Source organism: Eretmochelys imbricata, chromosome 2, assembly GCF_965152235.1.
Source record: "Eretmochelys imbricata isolate rEreImb1 chromosome 2, rEreImb1.hap1, whole genome shotgun sequence".
NCBI classification, from domain to species: domain Eukaryota; kingdom Metazoa; phylum Chordata; order Testudines; family Cheloniidae; genus Eretmochelys; species Eretmochelys imbricata.
The window spans coordinates 190,460,517-190,479,924 of NC_135573.1; the positions used below are offsets into that span (position 1 = coordinate 190,460,517).

The 19,408-nt window shown below is 38.7% G+C and overlaps 2 protein-coding genes across 7 annotated transcripts in view; one reads left to right on the forward strand and one right to left on the reverse strand.

Annotated features, from left to right (window-relative positions):
- Window positions 1-5,582, forward strand: part of NPHP3 (nephrocystin 3) — a 53,378-nt gene extending 47,796 nt beyond the window's left edge. For both annotated transcript variants that reach the window (XM_077811162.1, XM_077811163.1), the window contains one exon: window positions 124-5,582. In XM_077811162.1, the coding sequence (XP_077667288.1) occupies window positions 124-304 (181 nt within the window). In that variant the 3' untranslated portion in view covers window positions 305-5,582. The remainder of the gene's footprint in view (window positions 1-123) is intronic.
- On the reverse strand, window positions 1,496-19,406 carry UBA5 (ubiquitin like modifier activating enzyme 5). Of its 5 annotated transcripts, none has more exons than XM_077811170.1 (12): window positions 19,300-19,406; window positions 15,153-15,198; window positions 14,969-15,058; window positions 11,012-11,121; window positions 10,481-10,567; window positions 9,591-9,675; window positions 8,532-8,636; window positions 8,187-8,314; window positions 6,445-6,580; window positions 5,625-5,700; window positions 4,759-4,865; window positions 1,496-4,007 (listed from the first exon to the last, which is right to left on the reverse strand). In XM_077811170.1, the coding sequence occupies exons 2-12, from the start codon at window positions 15,189-15,191 to the stop codon at window positions 3,924-3,926; spliced, it is 1,047 nt and encodes a 348-aa protein (XP_077667296.1). In that variant the 5' UTR covers window positions 15,192-15,198; window positions 19,300-19,406; the 3' UTR covers window positions 1,496-3,923. The 5 variants fall into 5 exon arrangements, with proteins under 5 accessions (XP_077667296.1, XP_077667297.1, XP_077667298.1 ...); XM_077811171.1 differs by lacking the exon at window positions 19,300-19,406 and adding an exon at window positions 19,181-19,221; XM_077811172.1 differs by lacking the exon at window positions 19,300-19,406 and adding an exon at window positions 18,828-19,025.
- Window positions 19,407-19,408: the final 2 nt, after the last annotated feature.

The window sequence follows — 19,408 nt, forward strand, 5'->3', positions numbered from 1 at the left end:
CCAGGCAATCTGAACTCGGCATTAACAAAGTTTTTTGCTGTTTAATTGTATGTTTTTGCAGACTTCAGTGCAGGAGTGAGTTGGTGGGGCAGGGTTGGTTAAATTTTGGTTTCTCTCCCAAAGCTATGAAGGAGGAGATTTCGAGAAGGCTGCTGAGCTGTACAAGAGAGCCATGGAAATCAAAGAAGCAGAGACTTCGTTGGTAGGAGGAAAAGCAGCTTCCCGACCCTCATCAAGTGGAGACACTTTCAGTTTAAGAAGTACATTATCTCCAAATGTTTTTCTAGACCATGGACAAAGGTGATGCAAACTGGCACAAAAACAAATGCTAGTAAAGAATGTTTGATGGTTAAAGTGTTAAAAAATATATCTGAGCATTCTTCAGAGATTAAAAAAATGATTTTAGGAGATAAAATATTTGTGACGAAGGGTAATCTGAACAAAAAATTTACATTTTAATTTAAAATATTTCTGTTCATGTTAACTTTTTTGTGGACCATGTGGTACAGAGTTACCTCTGTGTTACACACAGGCATTTAGTGAAAGACTGCTGAGTGTGTTCTATTAGTTATTGTTCAGTCTGAAGCTGTCATGCCAGAAAACATCAGTTTTGTTTTTTCTCTATACCTCTTTTTAGTAGAGGACCTGTGAGCTGCAGGGTATAATCAGCAAAATAGTTACTAGTTTTTATTCCACGTCAGTTCCTTCAGTGCCCACACTGTTATGGTGTTTGTGGAATTTTGTTACTATACCTTTCTGTCTTTCAGGAGCACTTTGTTATTCAGGGACACAGTAATTTTGAGAACCATGTATTGTGTTTCCACCAAAAGAAGGAAAATACCCCCAAACTCCACCTGCCCATGTTTTGGCTTTAAGGAAACTTATGCAAAGGAAACTGGGTTCTTAGTAAGACATGCTTTTGAATTTTTAGATCAAGGTTGTTGACAGAGGGCTTGTCTATGTGGTCAGTTTGTGCATGGCAAGCCTGGGTGTAAATCTGCAGCCCACCAGCCTTCACACTAACTGGCCATTGGGAGCCTGATACCACACACACAAATTTCTGTCGTGTGTTTTGATTTAAACTCTGAAACAGATTGAAGTGCACTACAGAACTTTTAGTGCCTCAGTGTGCAGCATGCTAATGCACTGTAGATTTACACCCCCACTTGTCATGTATGAACTGAAGATATAGACAAGCTCTGACTGATATTTTTGTCCTCTCTAGCTAAAGCTTTTTAATTGGTGTCACTTATTTTTACTAGGAATATGCTTTTTCAGTGAGTAACCCGAGAGAAGCATATGAATTAATTGGGGACTGGTGCACACACCTCAGTTCTAGTAGAGAAAAACTGCTCATTAAACTCCAGTATACAAGCATGCTTGTATTAACCAGGAGAAAGAACTGAATAGCATCGGTGAATAGCAGTAAGCTGATTTGTATTAAACGTACAAAGGAGTATTTCTCCCAGTTAGTTACAATGATCAATTAAGTCTGTTTGTTTACAAACAATAGAATAAATTTAATAAATTTTTTAAAATGACATGTTCCTTTTCATACTTTAGAGTTCATAAAGTGTCAGATCTATGAAGAAACTTCATTCATGAACTAATCCAATTATTCAGCTAGTCTTAAAGTGCCGAGGCTGTTTATCTCAAAGGGATATTATCTATCTTCCCCTTTTTCCCCCTTTTACGGTAAGCAATTAAGTCAGTTTCCCCCCCATTCAGCACTTTTTCTGAATAGAAAAAAAAAATTGATTAGTTTTATACTGCTGCAATGAAAAATGTACAAAATCAAAACTGACATTCAGCACTAAAACTTAGAAGTTTCTTCAACTACAGACTACACAAATGATATGAGGTTCTTGCAGCATAGGAAAAGCGTTTATCTAGACAAAAACTGTAATCTTCTAAATTTCAAACAGATGGATGTTTGACTTCTTCGTAATGGTGTCCAAAACAAGTGTAATAGCTCTTGATTCTTCTTCTGTAGAAAAGATGTCCCACCAAGTTCTGTTCGTACATGAAATTGAAGCGTTTGTATATTTGGTATAAGCCAAATTCTGTGTAACTTAATGAACACAGTAGAACTCCACATCAAAACTGATAGTGTCTTCCAGTGTACCAGCAGAAATTTAATAGTACAGACCCATAGCAAGGTCTCATTATTAAGACTCACTGTTAAAAATTTAAGTTGATAATATATTGTAGCTTACCACATAAATGAACAATGTTAGCAAAAATATACAGCATTGAAGTGTATTTGTTCACTGAGTTGCAAAAAATCAGAAATTTCCACTAGATTTCTCAGTCAGAGAAATACTATGGTTCTTTTTAGACTTCTACATTCCAATATGCTTTAATTGCAAAGGTGAAAATCATCATTAGCCACAGGGCTTTTTTTTTTTTTAATTATTTTTAAATACTGGTACACAATCTTCTGCAAAGTTAGGTCTTGACTCCACCACCTCACTTTACAATTTGGAATGGGCAAGTGTAAAAGTTGCTTTACTAACTATAGTAAGAAGTCAAGAACTATTTTGCATACACTAACAACATCTCTCCAATAATTTTATATATGTATTAATTACTATTTTTGTAAAACTGTACATAGGATAAAATTGTAAATAGTTGCCTTTTTATAAAGCTGTCAGCCATGTAAAGTAATAGCTAAATCAGTGATTCTCAAACTTTTGTACACATAGCAAGCCTCTGAGTGTGACTCCCTGTTATAAATTAAACACTTTTATATATTTAACACCATTATAAATGCTGGAGACAAAGCAGGGTTTGGGGTGGAGGCTGACAGCTCGCAATCCCCCCCCCCCCATTATAACCTTGTGACCCCTTGAGGGGTCCCGACCCCTGAGCTAAATGCTAGCCAAATAAATAATTCTAAATGGATTTTAGAATAACTAGCTTTTAAAAGTAAACAAAGGAAGGTTTGTAGGTGTTTTTGAAATGACTGAAATTTCCTGTGCAGTTAATTTTTTTAGTGATAAGTCATAAGCATTTTTACTATGTAAACACATGGCTGACAACTGCAGTGATATGTTAGGAGCTGTTTTGGTCAACTCAGTCATTGATCAGGTAACAAAGAATTCATACCAAAACACTTGTGCCTTACAACTGCATACTCACACCACTATCAAACACAAAGCAATGTATGCACAAATACTTGTTTAAGAAAGAATAGGGATGTGACACAAACTGACAAATCACTCAACCCTTTACAATTTTTCTAGTGAAATTTATGGCCTATGAAAAGATTGAAGCCTTCCATTTACCCACAAAACAGGTATAGCCACGCTACAAACTTAGACAACATAGCCCATTGAACAGTAGCCAGGGTTGTGAGTTCAATCCTTGAGGGGGCCATTTAGGGATCTGGGGCAAAAATTGGGGATTGGTCCGGCTTTGAGCACGGGGTTGGACTACATGACCTCCTGAAGTCCCTTCCAACCCTGATATTCTAGGATATCTATGATAACTACCACAAGTCTGGTATGCATTTGAAGCACTAACATATGTGTTAAAGACTCCATTATCAATCCCCTGAACCACTCTATCCAGACAAGGTTACTCCACCTTTAATTTCCCCCAATATTGCCAACATGTGGAATATCATTCCAGATCAGGCACCATGCTTAACTTTGTGTCAGTTTGTCTATTATCTTTCATTTTCCCCTAGAGATTTGGACCCTAGCATGATGAGAAATGAAAACTTACAGTAGTACAGCTTGGTATTTTAAAGCAGTATATAGATAGACACCAGAATACAGTTATGAGATGCCATCTGCAAGTTTTTATGGTTCTGTTTTACCAAAAGTTCAAGTTTTAAGACTGGAATTTCTTACAGGACCTTATTTCTGGATCCAGCTCTAGTGCAAGATCTCAAATGTTTAATTCAATATTCCATTTGCCTACATGTTCTTCATCTTGGCCATGAGTTCTTCTAGGCTTTCCTCAGACTCTACCACTGTTTCCACAGCTACAACGTTCTCTTCCTATTGGCAAAAGGGGGAAAAATTATTTAGTTTCTTTGCTGTGAATAAAACAGGATATAATGGACCCAAGGAGTTCAGAATACAGAGTTCTTGCAAGATCAGGCCCCAACATTACAATATAAGCTATTCCATAGCCATTTACAGTTTTATACATCTGACCCAAAATCCACTGGTAAACTCCATTTTGATTAGAATTTAAGAAAATGAGGTTTTGATGCATAAGAATGGAAGTTAAACCTCCCACAGACTGAGCTTCAGCTTTATGGTAATTTGACTGCATCTTTCTTAAAGGATAAAAGTAATTTGTAAAAATGGTTTTGACTGCCTAAACAACTGGGGAATTCCTCAGTGTGCTTAAACCTCAACACGAATAGAGAAACTAAAATTCATTCATTTTTGTTGCCCTCAGAACTAGTTTCAAGCTAATAAATTGTTTAAAATAATTTTATTCTTCAGACTCAAGCAATAATAATTTGATTGTAAGATATACTCAAATTGAATGTATAGGCATGCAGTTATTTTACTAGAATTGTTACAGATGGAGTTTTACCATGGACAAGTGGTAATAAGTTGATAACTCATGTATTTTCATCAGTTTATGTAATAACTGAATGCTTTTTAGTACATTCCAAAGGATACAGCAGACAACTGCTTTACAGTGTTTTCATTGTTGACTAGTTTCTACATAATATAGAACCTTCTAATACTGTAATTAAATAAATCTATAAAAAAAAAGGGGACTTAACATTACCTTGTTTGGTATAGTATATGCTACTGTAATTCCCTTTGGAAGATCAGGAAGTGGACCAGAAGCAGCCTGCAGCTCCTCTTCTGAAACCTCTGATACTAGCTCAATACCTAAGTATCAAAAAGTCAAAATGTCAACTAATTATTTAACTCTGATTACAGTTTATTACCATTAGATGAAAACTGCAGCAACCAGAGCTTATGAAAATAAAAGTATTTTAACAGTACATCCAGTAAGAGACCTTTTAAGTCATCTTCCGTACAACGTATTTTAAATGGCTCCAGGGATGGGCCTTTCAACTCCTCTATTGGTACTCTTTCATAGTCTAAATCATTCATTTTAAGGACTTTTTTTTTCCTGAAAGTAAGCTTATATTTTCATTTTATTAAAAATACAATATTCAAAGAGTAACCATTTCAAGAGTTTATGAATTTAATTATTTGACAAGTTCGCTGACAGTTTCAGCCCAGCAATTCTCTCAGTTGTTAATGCCCTTACAGGGAATTTATATATATGTTACCGAAACTTGGTTATAATGAAGATTTGTTGACAAGATATTTAAAGGGACATGCAGCTAAACTTAGACCCAAGCTTAAGTTTTGTATAAAAGAGTCTATAAAATCTAATGAATATATATTTTCACAAGATTAAAGAAATAAAATGAAAATATTTTACTTAAATGTACTTCTGTAGTGTTGAGACTAAATTTTAACCTGTTCAGTATGAGAATCAAAACATTAAAATTGATTTAGTTTAATTGTCAGATTTATTAGAAGTGAAAAAATGTGAACCGATAGCGTTTAATAAAGATTAGTTAAATTCCCTGAGTTTGTTGGTGGTGTCCGTTCAAGTTTGAGGTGATTACTTACCCCAGTCATTGTCTTCATGCACTATTTCTTCTTCCTGTTCAACTACTACTTGTTTTGGTTGTGCAGCCGTTTTTTCCTGGAGAGAGAACATGAAAAAACAAAACAAAAACATGAATTTGTGGTTATTTTTGTTGAAATATTGAGGAGAGTAAAGTCATTCTAAATATTTGAGAGTTTGTTTATGGCCTTTTAGGAAACGTTTAAGGGTGACCTACACAGGATTAAAAAAGGGCATGCTCCTTTACTATGTATAAAGAAGGCCTGAAATAATTTCTTCCTCCAATTCAACATCAATGACTAATGAAAATTTTGGGGAAAATAAGACTTTGAATATTCAACACTCTCACCCTTCAATTAAGGGGTTAAGAGAGCCTACAGTATATATCATCTTTAAACCTTCAACAAATCTTAGAGCAAAAGCAGGGAAGACCAAAGGTGACACTCCTGATATTTTTAATAATATAAAAAATAACAGTTTAAATCTTCTTTATTCATCAGAAAGCAAAGCATAATTTCTTAAAGAAATCCATTAAATGTCATCTTTGCACACTGTTAAGCACATCTGTAAGAGGTTGCAGGATTTGGGCCTAAGTGACAAATATTTGATTGGGGTTTTTTTGCAAAGTGATAAGTTTCATAAGTCACTTTGCTTACCTCTTACTTTAAGATAACCTACAAATACTTCTAAAAATATTTCAAATCATCTAACTTTAAAGTTCGTGCAACCAGCAGGAAACAGCCTGTCAACCCTGCTTCAATTCTGAATGATCTGCTTTATTTACCACAGATCTTCAGCATGCATTATCAGATGGATTTTTACCTTGTATTCTTCCTGCTGTTTCCTGCAATTTTTGTCATCGCAGTGTGGATTTGGTTTCATTGCCATAGTTGGAAAAAAATCCTGCATCGCATTGTAACCAAGATAGTAACTCACAGTACCAAAATTTAATAGAAACCTGGAAAAACAGAATGAGAACTGCAGTGAAATGGAAGTATTTTCTTGTTCACAGATTCAGAGCGAGTTGCCTAAAATGTTTTTTCCAGATGTTATTTTTTGTACCCCTCAGTCGTCATACTGTATTAGTACCCTAAATTACTGGTATTTGGTTTTAAATTACCTATACCTACTTCAGAAATTATGTAGTAGATCCTCACTTGGTGTAAATCAGTATAGCTTTATCAAATAATGGAGCTATCCTGAATTATACCGCATGAGAATTTGGCCCTGTGTTTGTATACGTATAAAGATGAGAGATGGATCACGGATGAAATCTGAGACTTGACTGCAAATCCAGGAAATGGTAAGTTTAGAATGTCTCATAGTGCAACCTCCACCCTACTTGTGTCCAATCCCATTCAGACAGGATGGAATTTTCAAAAGTAATTAACGTTGGTTTAACTCTCCTCCCACTGAAGAAAAATGTTCAGTGGGAGCAAAATTAGGCCAGGATGACGTCTTGGAAATCCCACACTAAAATTAGTTAATTTGTTATATTTATTACTACAGGACCAAATTCTGCTTTTACGTAAAGGCATTCACACAACATATACTAAAGTCAATGGAATACCTCTGTAGCTGAAGGCAAAACAACCCCGTTTTACTTCACGAGATCTGGATTGTTTTTAATTCAGCACCTGGACAATTATTCCCAGAATGTGTGTCTAAAATAGGATTTTAGCGCACAAACTCTAGACAAAAATCCTATTTTCCAGACTTAAAAATAAGGAAAGGGAAATATAAAGTTATGCACACAGAATTGTTCAAAATTTCTCGTGCACATAGTTCTTTGAACAGTTGGAGTATGTGATATTACTTGTAGAAAATTTTACTATACAGTAAAAATATTTATAGCTGTTTGGCATCACTGAACAGAAACTATGCAGGACTAATTCTCTTCCCATGCTTTGTGCAAAGGAAACAAAGACGTTCTTCTGCTACTTTGACGTTCTTCAAGGCTTCGTAATTCAAGATGAATAAAAAACCAAGTATCGCGAATGAGCACTTGAAATGATCTGTAGGAAACAGTAGCTGCAAAACAAAAAGTTCAGTGACTCGGATACGTCTACACTGAGGGGAAAAACAAACATGGCAGCAAGTCTCAGAGCCTGAGCTAACTTAGGCCCACGCTAAAGAGCTAAAAACAGCAGTGTAGACTTTTCTGCTTAGGCTGGAGCCTGGGCTCTGAGACCCAGTTCCCCCCCCCAGGTTTCAGAGTATGAGTTCCAGCCCAAGCAGGAAAATCTACATTGCTGTTTTTAGCTGCATAGCACCTGAGACAGTTGACCCAGGCTCTGAGACTCACAACAGTAGGGTTTTGTTTTACAGTGTAGATGTACCCATGTACCACATATCTTCGTATCAACTCCTTTAAGCAAACGCCTTTGCACATGAGAGTGTATGAAAGAGGAAGATCTGTCACTGGGAAAGAAAGATCACGCATCTCATAAGCTTATAAAGTCCTGAAGATGTGAAGCTCTTAAAATTATCAGAAAGAAGCCTGATGGATTCTTTATATCAAGATATTGTAGGTCTAGTCACAGAAGTTCATTCAAATAACTTACTTCAGGACATTTTGTACAAGAATCCCCGCAACTACTCCCATAGTGGTAGGAAGGCTGGCTGCACAAACTCCCTCTCGTTTTAATGTTTTTTCATCAATATTGGCAGCAACTACAAGCGGGGGAGCACACTGGGAGGAGAAAAAAAAATTCTCATTAAACAAAACAAATAAAAACCTCAGACCACACAAAGGCAATAACCAGAATTACTCTGAACTAATACAAGTTGTGGCCATATAGCCTTGAAATACCAGTTTCACACCACACATCCTGTTTTAAAAAGCACAAACTAGAAATCCAGTGGATCCCAGATTTCAGAAAAGGACCCCTTGGCCAAGGATTGCATACCGCAAAACAAGCAGATTCACCAGGTATGATAAGTTGTATATGTCCTGAGACTGCATTTTCGCTCACTCCAGATTCCATCCATGTTTGTCCAAGCTCATTGCAGGCCTTGAAAGAACAAACATACACAAGAGTTACAATAAAATAACACTGCAGAAGTTTGTTGCAAAAGGTTATTAGAAATCATGCATTATACTGATGAATCTGTGACTTTTACCCATTAAAGCCAGAAGAAAAACGAACTGTCAGATGAAAAAAAGAGGTATTACTGTAAACTATTTCTGTGCCTTGTTTTAGTGACAATAATAAAAACTGAAGTCCAAATATGGGTATTGGATTCGGGAGGGCAGATCTCTGCACTTGTCTGTAGTGTCATAAAAATCAGTGGGGCTCTGCACATGTACAGGGCTCCAACTCACAATTGCCAGATCAGGGCCCAGGAGTCTAATATGGTGTTTATTAGGATTTTCTATTCAATTTCTTTACTGTTTTCTCCCTTTAATTATGTTTATTTTACACACACAAGCATGGATCTATTATATTTATACAGTTATATGCATCATATATACACATGCTGATCAAGCTAGCAGGTGGATGGCAACAAAAATGTGTGTTTTGGAAAATACACTGTATTTGTTACAACTGTGAAGGGAAACTGCACAGTAAAAACGGTATACTGCCTTAATAATGTACATAAAAATATAACGATTCTTATCAATTTTCCATAGGATAGTTACACAAAGAAAGTCATTAGTGAATTTAGACAGCGTTTACAAGATGACTCAATACAAATAAAATTTAACGAAAAATACACTTTTCCTTTACTAACCATTTACCTACTATCACATGTAACCTGTTTTACGTCTACTCTTTATGCTCCAAGAACTGAATAAAAAGCTCATTTCCTCCCCACATTTCCTTAGTTTTACATATATCAACAGATTCCTTAACAAGGTTTTGCCTTCTTTATGGTGCACATAACTTCTGTAAATAATAATAATAATGGAAGAATATATTAGCAAACCCGCAAGTGTATGCGCAGACCTCAGGTGCTGTACTTACAGTGTTAATTGCCATACGAGCTTCAAAGTTGTCCACACAGCTCAGTACAAGATCAACAGGTTTCCCTTCTTCTAACCCACCATAACTAAAGTAAATACCACAGTTTACATGAGGAAGGTTTGCAAAACACATTATTAAAATTGTAGTCAAGACATTTCATTCTTTTCATTACATAAATTGATGGGAAATATATTCCTATCTAACAAAATAGTCTGAATCCTATTTAACACTCACAGAGTCTCAAACAATTCAATAAAACCCTGTTTATCCAAAACGTGCAGCGACATCCATAGAATTAAGTAAAAAGGCAGTCCTTAAAAATTAGGTCATCTGAGGAGTCATAAGAGATTCAGATAAGAGGATATTTCAGACTAAAGGAAATTTCACTGGGCATAATTTGCACCTCTTACAAATTTTAAGAAATGTAGTATAAATTTTTATTTCCCCTAATGGTTTCCCTTTGCATAACATATCCGCAGTCATTTCAGAACTAATTTCTGAGATATTAATTACATTGTGTTATATTCAATGGAAATGAGAGTCAAGATACTCAAAAGAAGGGATTGTGCAATTTGATGTCTTTTTAAAGAAGAATGACAACGTATGGAATCTTTAATTTGGCTGGAAAGCTAAAAATACACTAATATAAACATGGAACAAATTTAATTTAAAGTGAGACAAAAGTAATTGCTATTTACCAAGATCTACTTGAATAACAGAGCTAGGAAACAAAAAAGTGTCTTTATATACATATATTTTACATAAAATGCGATTGTTTTCCAGTTGGAGGCCTAATGTTTAAAAAAAATTATGAAGCCAATAGAGTATTTTAGACTTTATTTACTAACAAACGTCAAAAGAAGTCGTGTGTGTTTCTCAAAACATTTTACCTTATTCTGTCCATGAAATGTTGGAAGTTATCCACTGTTGTGATATTGTAGTTATGTACTTCAAACTGAACATCAGGATTAATATTCCTTGTAAAGAAAATAAAATCAGTCAACAGTGATAATCAATGCATTAACAACCCCAAAGAACTCCCTCAACTCCTTCAACTCACAAGCACTGCTGGAGTTTTTAGACACACACTTTAGCTTAGAAAAGGTTAGCTAGTATAGCTATTCTGGAAAACCCTTCTAGCATAGTGTAGCTTATGCCAGTTCTCTGAATGAAAAGCTTTACTGGCAAAAATCACTTTTTGCTGGTCTAACTGCATCTGCACTATGACTTTTTCAGTGTAAAAATGTCATAAACAACAACAAACAAAAAATATCCTACATTATACCAGCAAAAATTCTAGTGCAGGTCAGTCCTTTGACTCCATATGAACACGCTACTTTGTTGTGGGTTTTTTTGTACAGTGAAATGTCGGAGTTTGAATTAACATCCCATGTTAAACATATTTGATCCCCACTATATACCTCAAAGTGTGCTCCGCTGCCTGCACTTTACTTAGTCCAGCTTGATGAGGTTGGAAGAAGAGCCTGTTCATGTTCGCCAACTCCACCTTGTCATAATCAAACAGTAGCAGCTACAATGAAGATTATAATAATATATATGACTTTTCAATGGGTCTCTGCTGATGAACACCATGTTGGTATTATAAACAGCAAACTGACGGGCCCTGATTCTAGAAACACATGTGAGTAGTTCCATCCATTTTACTCAGTCAACTCATGTGCAAACCATTACGGAGGTGTATGGACGGCAGGACTGGGCCCTAAACTACTGGTCACTAAGACCTGAGAACACCAAACTGTTCAGATCAAGTCACCAGAATGATGATTAACAGAACACATTTATCTAAGATAAGCAGAACATTCTGCAGATTATCCACATCAACAGACACTAACTTTAGTGACTGTTCTTTTGACATTCCTACATGTGATTATTTCAAGCTAATTTCTGATTGTATTTTTGAGCTGCAACTCTAGCGTGTAGATAACAATTACTTATTTTGAATGACTAGCTAATACAGAAGAACATCTGATATGTCAATTCTTATCAGGTCAGTAGACCAAAGAGTCAAGTATGCTGTCTTAGACAGAGGCCATTACCAGCTGCTTCAAAAGAAATCATAGAATCACAGGACTGAAGGGGACCCCGAGAGGTCATCTAGTCCAGTCCCCTGCACTCATGGCAGGACTAAGTATTTATCTAGACCAGGAGTTCTTAACCTTTTTCTTTCTGAGGCGCCCCCCAACATGCTGTAAAAACTCCATGGCCCACCTGTGCCACAATAACTCTTTTTCTGCATAAAAAAGCCAGGGCCGGTGTTAAGTAGCAGCAAGCAGGGCAGCTGCCCGGGGCTCCACGTCACAGGGCACCCCGCAAGGCTGAGCTGCTCACGCTTCTACTTCAGCCCTTGGTGGCAGTGCTCAGGGCATCAGGCTTCACCCTTGTGTGCCAGGGCTTAGACTTTCTGCCCTGGGCCCCGGTGAGTCTAACACTGCTCCTGCTTGGTAGACCCCCTGAAACCTGCTCATGGCCCCCCGGCCCCTGGTTGAGAACCACTGATCTAGACCATCCCTAGCAGGTGTTTGTCTAACCTGCTCTTAAAAATCTCCAATGACAGATTCTACAACCTTTCCAGGCAATTTATTCCAGTGCTTAACCACCCTGACAGTTAGGAAGTTTTTCCTAATGTCCAACCTAACCACCCTTGCTGCAGTTTAAGCCCATTGCTTCTTGTCCTAGCCTCAGAGGCTAAGGAGAACAATTTTTCTCCCTTCTCTTTGTAACAACCTTTTATGTATTTGAAAGCTGTTATGTCCCCTCACAGTCTTCTCTTCTCCAAACTCAACAAACACAATTTTTTTCAATTTTCCCTCAAAGGTCATGTTTTCTAGACCTTTAATCATTTTTGTTGCTCTTCTTTGGACTTTCTCCAATTTGCCCACATCTTTCCTGAAATGTGGCACCCAGATTTGGGCAAAATACTCCAGTTAAGACCTAATCAGTGGGGAGTACAGCGGAAGAATTACTTCTTGTGTTGCTTACAACAATTCTGCTAATACATCCCAGAATTATGTTTACTTGTTTTGCAACAGTGTTACACTGTTGACTCATATTTAGCTTGTGATCCACTATGACCCCCAGATCCCTTTCCTCAGTACTCCTTCCTAAGCAGTCATTTCCCATTTTGTATGTGTGCAACTGATTGTTCCTTCCTAAGTGGAGTACTTTGACTTATGAGGAGAGGCTGAGGGAGCTGGGATTGTTTAGCCTGCAGAAGAGAAGAATGAGGGGGGATTTGATAGCTGCTTTCAACTACCTGAAAGGGGGTTCCAAAGAGGATGGCTCTAGACTGTTCTCAATGGTAGCAGATGACAGAACGAGGAGTAATGGCCTCAAGTTGCAGTGGGGGGGGTTTAGATTGGATATTAGGAAAAACTTTTTCACTAAGAGGGTGGTGAAACACTGGAATGCGTTGCCTAGGGAGGTGGTGGAATCTCCTTCCTTGGAAGTTTTTAAGGTCAGGCTTGACAAAGCCCTGGCTGGGATGTTTTAACTGGGAATTGGTCCTGCTTCGAGCAGGGGGTTGGACTAGATGACCTTCAGGGGTCCCTTCCAACCCTGATATTCTATGATTCTATGTGTCCTTACTGAATTGCATCCTATTTAGTTCAGACCGTTTCTCCAGATCATTTTGATGTTTAATCCTATCCTCCAAAGCACTTGCAACCCCTCCCCGCTTGGTATCATGCACAAACTTTATAAGTGTACTCTCTCAGCCATTACTTTATCTAAATCATTAATGAAGATACTGAACAGACCCAGACCCAGAAGTGATCCCTGCGGGACCCAACTCAATATGCTCTTCCAGCTTGACTATGAAACACTGATAACTAACTACTGCCTGGGAACGGTTTTCCAACTAGTTATGCACCCACCCACCTTACAGTAGCTCCGTCTAGGTTGTATTTCCCTAATTTGTTTACGAGAAGGTAACGTGGTACAGTATCAAAGGCCTTACTAAAGTCAAGATATACCACATCTACCACTTCCCCCCCATCCACAAGGCTTGTTAGCCTGTCAAAAAAAGCTATTAGGTTCGTTTGACATGATTTGTTCTTGACAAATCCATGCTGACTGTTACTTATCACCTTATTATCTTCTAGGTGTTTTCAAATTGATTACTTAATTATTTGCTCCATTATCTTTCTGGGTACTGAAGTTAAGCTGACTAGCCTGTAATTTCCTGGGTTGTCCTTATTTCCCTTTTCATAGATTGGCACTCTATTTGCCATTTTCCAGTCCTCTGGAATCTCTCCTGTCTTCCATGACTTTTCGAAGATAATCACTAATGGTTCAGATACCTCCTCAGTCAACTCCTTGAGTATTTTAGGATGTATTTCATCAGGCACAGGTGATTTGAAGACATGTAACTCGATTAAGTAATTTTAAACTTGTTCTTTCCCTATTTTAGCCTCTGATCCTACCTCATTTTACTGGCATTTACTACTTTAGACGTCCAATCACAACTAACCTTTTTGGTGAACACCGAAACAAAAAAGTCATTTAGCACTTTGGCCATCTGCACATTTTTTGTTATTGTTTTTTCCCCCTCATTCAGTACTAGGCCTACCTTGGTCTTGCTCTTCCTTCTAATGTATTTGTAGAACATTTTCTTGTTACCCTTTATGTCTCTTGCTATTTTATGTAAATGATATAACATGCTTATTAGGATGAGTTATGAATAACCTCTTCATAAGGAAAGTTTCTTCCTAACCCTGAAGAGTTAGAGGTTAGCTTTTCCCTTGAAGAATGAATGTTTAGATCCCTTCTTACACTTAAAAAATCCTGTACTATATTAACTCTGGATGTTCTCGTTACCCATATAAATCTAATTTTTCCTGCTGCTAAGCTCTTAGCCTCTATATCTTGTGACAATGAGTTCTATGTATTAACTGTGCATTGTGTGAAAAATTGTGTCCACTTATTTGTTTTAAATTCATTGTTTCTCAATTTAACTGAATGTCCCCTTGTTCTTGTTTTTATGAGAAACAGAAGTGCTCAATCTTCCTTCTCTGCATTATGCACCCTCCCATCTTTATTAACAGCTTTTTTCCCTTCACTGCCTTCTATGGCTGAACTAAAAGCAATACAGAAGGAACCTGATCCTGCAGAGTGTGGAGCACCCAGCTGAGGGTGGTCTGCAACATACAGGACTAGGCCCTAGGTAAGGGCAGAGAACAGAGAACAATCTACCTCAGAAGACTCATCACTTTCAATGTTTTTGTCAGTATTACTCTTTTGTTTGTTTCAGCTGACTTTAACATTGATGCAGACTCAAACAAGAAATCCATCTTGCCAGTATCTATTATATATAGGACTAGTTCATCTGTTTACTGGTACATGAAGAAAATGTGTATTACCTTACCAATACCACATCTTGTCAACATTTCAGCAGTCACACTGCCAACTCCACCAACACCTACTACTGCTACCGTAAAGGTACGGATTTTCTGTGTCAAGAAAAATAAATACAGATTAGTATGTTACAAAGTAGCCTTCATGAGAGGAAGTAAAAATGATTTTCTAAAACAAATATAATCATACCTCATAATCTTTCACAATTCCCATTCGTTTTAATGCCATAAGGCGACTATGAAAAACAAAACAAATAAATAAATAAACCATCCAACATAGTCAAGGAAAGCTCTCTCAAAATCACTTTGAGATACAATTATTTGAGCAACAGTAAAAAGTTGAAAGAGTAAAATAACAAAGAACAAGCCCCAGAGGAGCTCACAATAGAATTAACAGTTACACAGTAAATGCTGTGGAATTCTTGATTACAGAGAAAGGACACATAAGAGGGATTAGCATCTATAATTTTATTTCAGAAATATTTAGATTTACACTACTTCACTAAGGTATCTAAAAGAAAAAGATTCAGAATATGAATATATTCAGTTTTATCATAGTACTCCTCTAAGGGTAGGTCTACACTACCTGCCGGATTGGCGGGCAGCAATCGACCCCTGAGCGCTCTCCCGTCAACTGCTGTACTCCATTGCCATGATGCAGGCAGAGTCAACGGGGGGAGCAGCAGCAGTCGACTCACCATAGTGAAGACACCGCAGTGAGTAGGTCTAAGTACGTCGACTTCAGCTACTTTATTCACGTAGCTGAAGTTGCGTAACTTAGATCGATCTCCCCCAGTGTAGACCAGGGTTAAGATAACACTTTTTTTAAAAAGTAAAGTTTAAGCAAACAATTAAAGATGTACTAGCGATTGGAAGACTGAGACTAAGGTAAAATGGTAATTTATTTGAAAATAAACATAATAATGTTGATAAATTCAAAAGCAAAGAAAATTAGTTAATGGCTTTGAAATCAACACTAACATAAACTGTCATATTTCTCACCAGATACTATTAGATTTCAGGGAAGAGATTATAGTAAGTAGTCGCTAAAGCGGATTACAATAATTAAATTTCCCACTTGTAGCTAGCTGTTATCAAGAACAATTTGAGACCCTTAATTTGTATTATTTTCCATTTATTTCATTTGTTTTCCAATTCTATTTCTAAGGTTTATGCATTTCAGAAAGTTGAAGTATTAGGCACATTTCAGAATGAAAGCCCCAATATCACTATATCGTGCAACCAACCCACTAGTATCACCATCACATTCTGTAAGCAGCAGCTTGGGGGAAAAAACCAAAACATTTCCTGCTAGCTTCAGTAAAACATGTCTTTAACTCTTCTGCATACTGAGTTTCTAAAGATTTCTAATGAATAAACGGAAGACCACTGTGCTCATTACACTTAAAACTGCTAAGTGGACATGTACTAAGTGAGAATGGAAACCCATCTCTATGCATAGAACACTAAGGCCCCAATGCTGCAAGCACTTACATGCTTTACTTTATTAGTGTGAATAGTCCCACTGAAAACAAATGAGACTATTCACATTATTATTGTTTGCAGGATAAGGATAAAATATGATGTGCTGTGTGTATACACGTGCGCACGCGCGCACACACACTTTCAATCATTTTGAGGACTAATGTGGCTGCAATATCTGCTTTCCAGGTGCCAGGTTAACACCCTGATAACATCTGATAACCTTAAAAAACAAAACAACAAAAGCTTTCAGGGAGAACAACCTTTAAACTTCAATACTGGACTATGAGAGAAATTTGGAGGGACTGAGCTATTTTAAGGTTGTGAGGACAACTAGAATGGAGAGGATTAAACACAATCCTGCTGCAGAAATGTTTTAAATAGTAATACTTCGCACTAATATGCACTTTTTTATAGAGGATAACAGAGTGCTTTACAAAAAGTACTGTGTCTACTCTATATTATTATTTTATTGCTGTATAAGTGCAAAGTATTACAAGTTGAAGTGTTCCTAAAGAAGGACTATTTTAAATCTATATATTATTATTTAATCCCAGGGCAAACTGAGGCACAGAAAGGTTATGGGACTGATTCTCAGAAGTGCTGAAATCCACAAATTAGGCACTGTAGAGCCTCAGCACCTCTGATAATCAAGCTCTAAATGACCCAATGCGCAAAAGTAAATTAGTGGGGAAAAAAACCAGGGGTCCCAACTCCCATTTCCTCCCAAATACTGTATACTAATTCCTTATGAATAGCTTCTCCGTAAGTAACTCAGAGTAAAATACTCCACTCGTAAAGACAGAAAATACAAAACAGTCTTATAATTCATCACCAAGAGACAGGTAGGGTTTCGGGGGGGACGGAGTGGGGTGGCACATCGCATCACTTCTCAGTGAATGAAACTGGAGCAGATGTCTTAATTTGCTTAATAAATAGCCTCTCCTAAACAAAGGTCGGGGTCAGACCGTCCCCTCCCCACACAGTATAGGGAGCCTCCCTCTCCCCACAAATCCCCTGCACAACAGACAGCCGCCATACGGCAACTCTCTGCAGTCTCAATAAAGGTGGAGGAGAGTGCTCGCTCCTGCTCTCTTCCTCCTCCTTCATAACAACACCCCATGTGGCAGCACCCCTCCCTGCCACCCCCAAACCCCAACGTGCCAGGCTTGTCCCCACTGTCCCCACATCGCAGGGCCCCTTCCCCGCCCGCCCCGTGGCAGCGCTGTCCCTTCCTCCCACGCCCACATAGCTGCCCCGCCCCACCCCAAAAGACAGGTGCCCCCCACACAGGGCAGCTCCCCCCGCCGTCACCTGTAGGGGTTGGAGTCGGTCACCTCCGGGCTCATCCTCTCGATGCGAGCCCGCTGGCCCTGCCCGCCGCCCCGCTCCCTGGCCAGCGCCTCCTCCAGCTCCCGCACGCGGAGCTGCAGCTTCTCCACCAGACTGGCCGAGGCCATGGCAGCGGCTCGCGACAGCCACACGCTCGGCCCGGCAGCGCAGAGACACGTCCCCAGAGCCGGCGGCCTTCCGGCTGGGAGCCCCACAGCCAGAGTCCTCCCCGCCGCAACCCAGCCCGCGAGGAGAGTTCCGGGCACAAAAGAGCCCGAGCAGCAGGGGGCAATGGGGTGGGGGTGGTGAGTCTACTGGTGCGTGCACGACGGATTATCATAATAACAACGACCAATAAATAGCAAATAAATGCTGGTGATTGCCCCGCTGAAGTCAGAGCCCAAACCTTTGCATCTGATAATAACAACGCGTAGAGACACTGCATTAGAGGAACAGAGATATTTTGCCCTGTACAGGAGACATACATAAAGCATTATTTAGGATAATGGAAGCCACAGGCACGGTATTATAGACGATATATGCACTGCACTGTACAGGAGGCACAGACACTGCTTTTTACTTTGAAGGCAGACACCCTATGGGGAATACACAGTTATTATAAACACTGATGGTCCATCTGTGGCATGTTTTTGATTCAAAATATCCTGCATTACAAGCCCTAAGCATTCAAAAAATCTTGAGTCAAGCCCTTAAAAATCAGGAACTTAACTGAAAAGTAAAGAGATTTTACAAAATAATACATTTTGGGTTCTTTATATTTGTCTTCTGGTTTTTGAGACTTTAAGGTTCACATTTTCAGTGCTTTCAGACCAACCAGGAGGGCTAGAAACTTCAATTTTTAAGCGAAGGCCACAATTCTTATGCAACCACTTGACTCCGGAATTTGGAGGTTTAAGGAAAACCCCAAATATAGCAAGATTTGTGATAAAAATCAGGATAATGCACAAGAGTGTGATGTCACAACATGATTATCATTTAAACATCACACAGCAGGCTTGTAAGCTGATGTTTCAGCATGGTTTTCACTCACGTGACATGGTTGTAGGTTAAACATCACAATAGGATTGCTGTGATGCAGCTGTGAGTTAAAAGTCACCTCGTGGTTGTCTGTGATACATTGCGACCAGGCTGTCATTCGCATGTCACAATGTGATTGCATATGAAATGCTCTGGCTAGAGCTAGTGTTGGAATCTTCTAAACCTGAATGAAAACAATCAAAAAGACTGAAGTGTTCACATTTTATATTAATGTTCACCTCCTTTCCCCCACCCCCCAAATCAGCTCTACAATTGGTCGGAACGCTTGCAAATGTGGCTGTGACAAAATTTAGCTGTGACATACACACAGGTGCCAGCACCTGTGACTGCCTGTCAGCCACACACCTGGCACCTCCGAGAAGTGGTGAAGGAGCTGGTTTTGCTCTCGCTACCGCTTGACGACCTACTCCCTGGCACGGCAGAGCTGGCCAGACCCCTGCACCACCCGACTTCAGGCAACTTACCCGAGCCTTGCCCACGGGGGAGGGTCCTCAAAGGCAAGGGGACTGTCCGCGCTAATAGCGTACGCTGGGCGAGGGGTGTCACCTGGCGTAGATCAGGGGGCGGGGCTGT

Excerpts from the sequence above, each read along its gene's own strand:
- UBA5 (XM_077811169.1), bottom strand. The coding sequence starts at position 17,904 with ATGGCCTCGGCCAGTCTGGTGGAGAAGCTGCAGCTCCGCGTGCGGGAG. Across the intron at positions 9,676-10,480 it reads CATTTCATGGACAGAATAAG|TTATGGTGGGTTAGAAGAAG; the intron begins GTAAAATGTTTT and ends TATTTACTTTAG. Across the intron at positions 4,866-5,624 it reads GCATGAAGACAATGACTGGG|GTATTGAGCTAGTATCAGAG; the intron begins GTAAGTAATCAC and ends TTTGATACTTAG.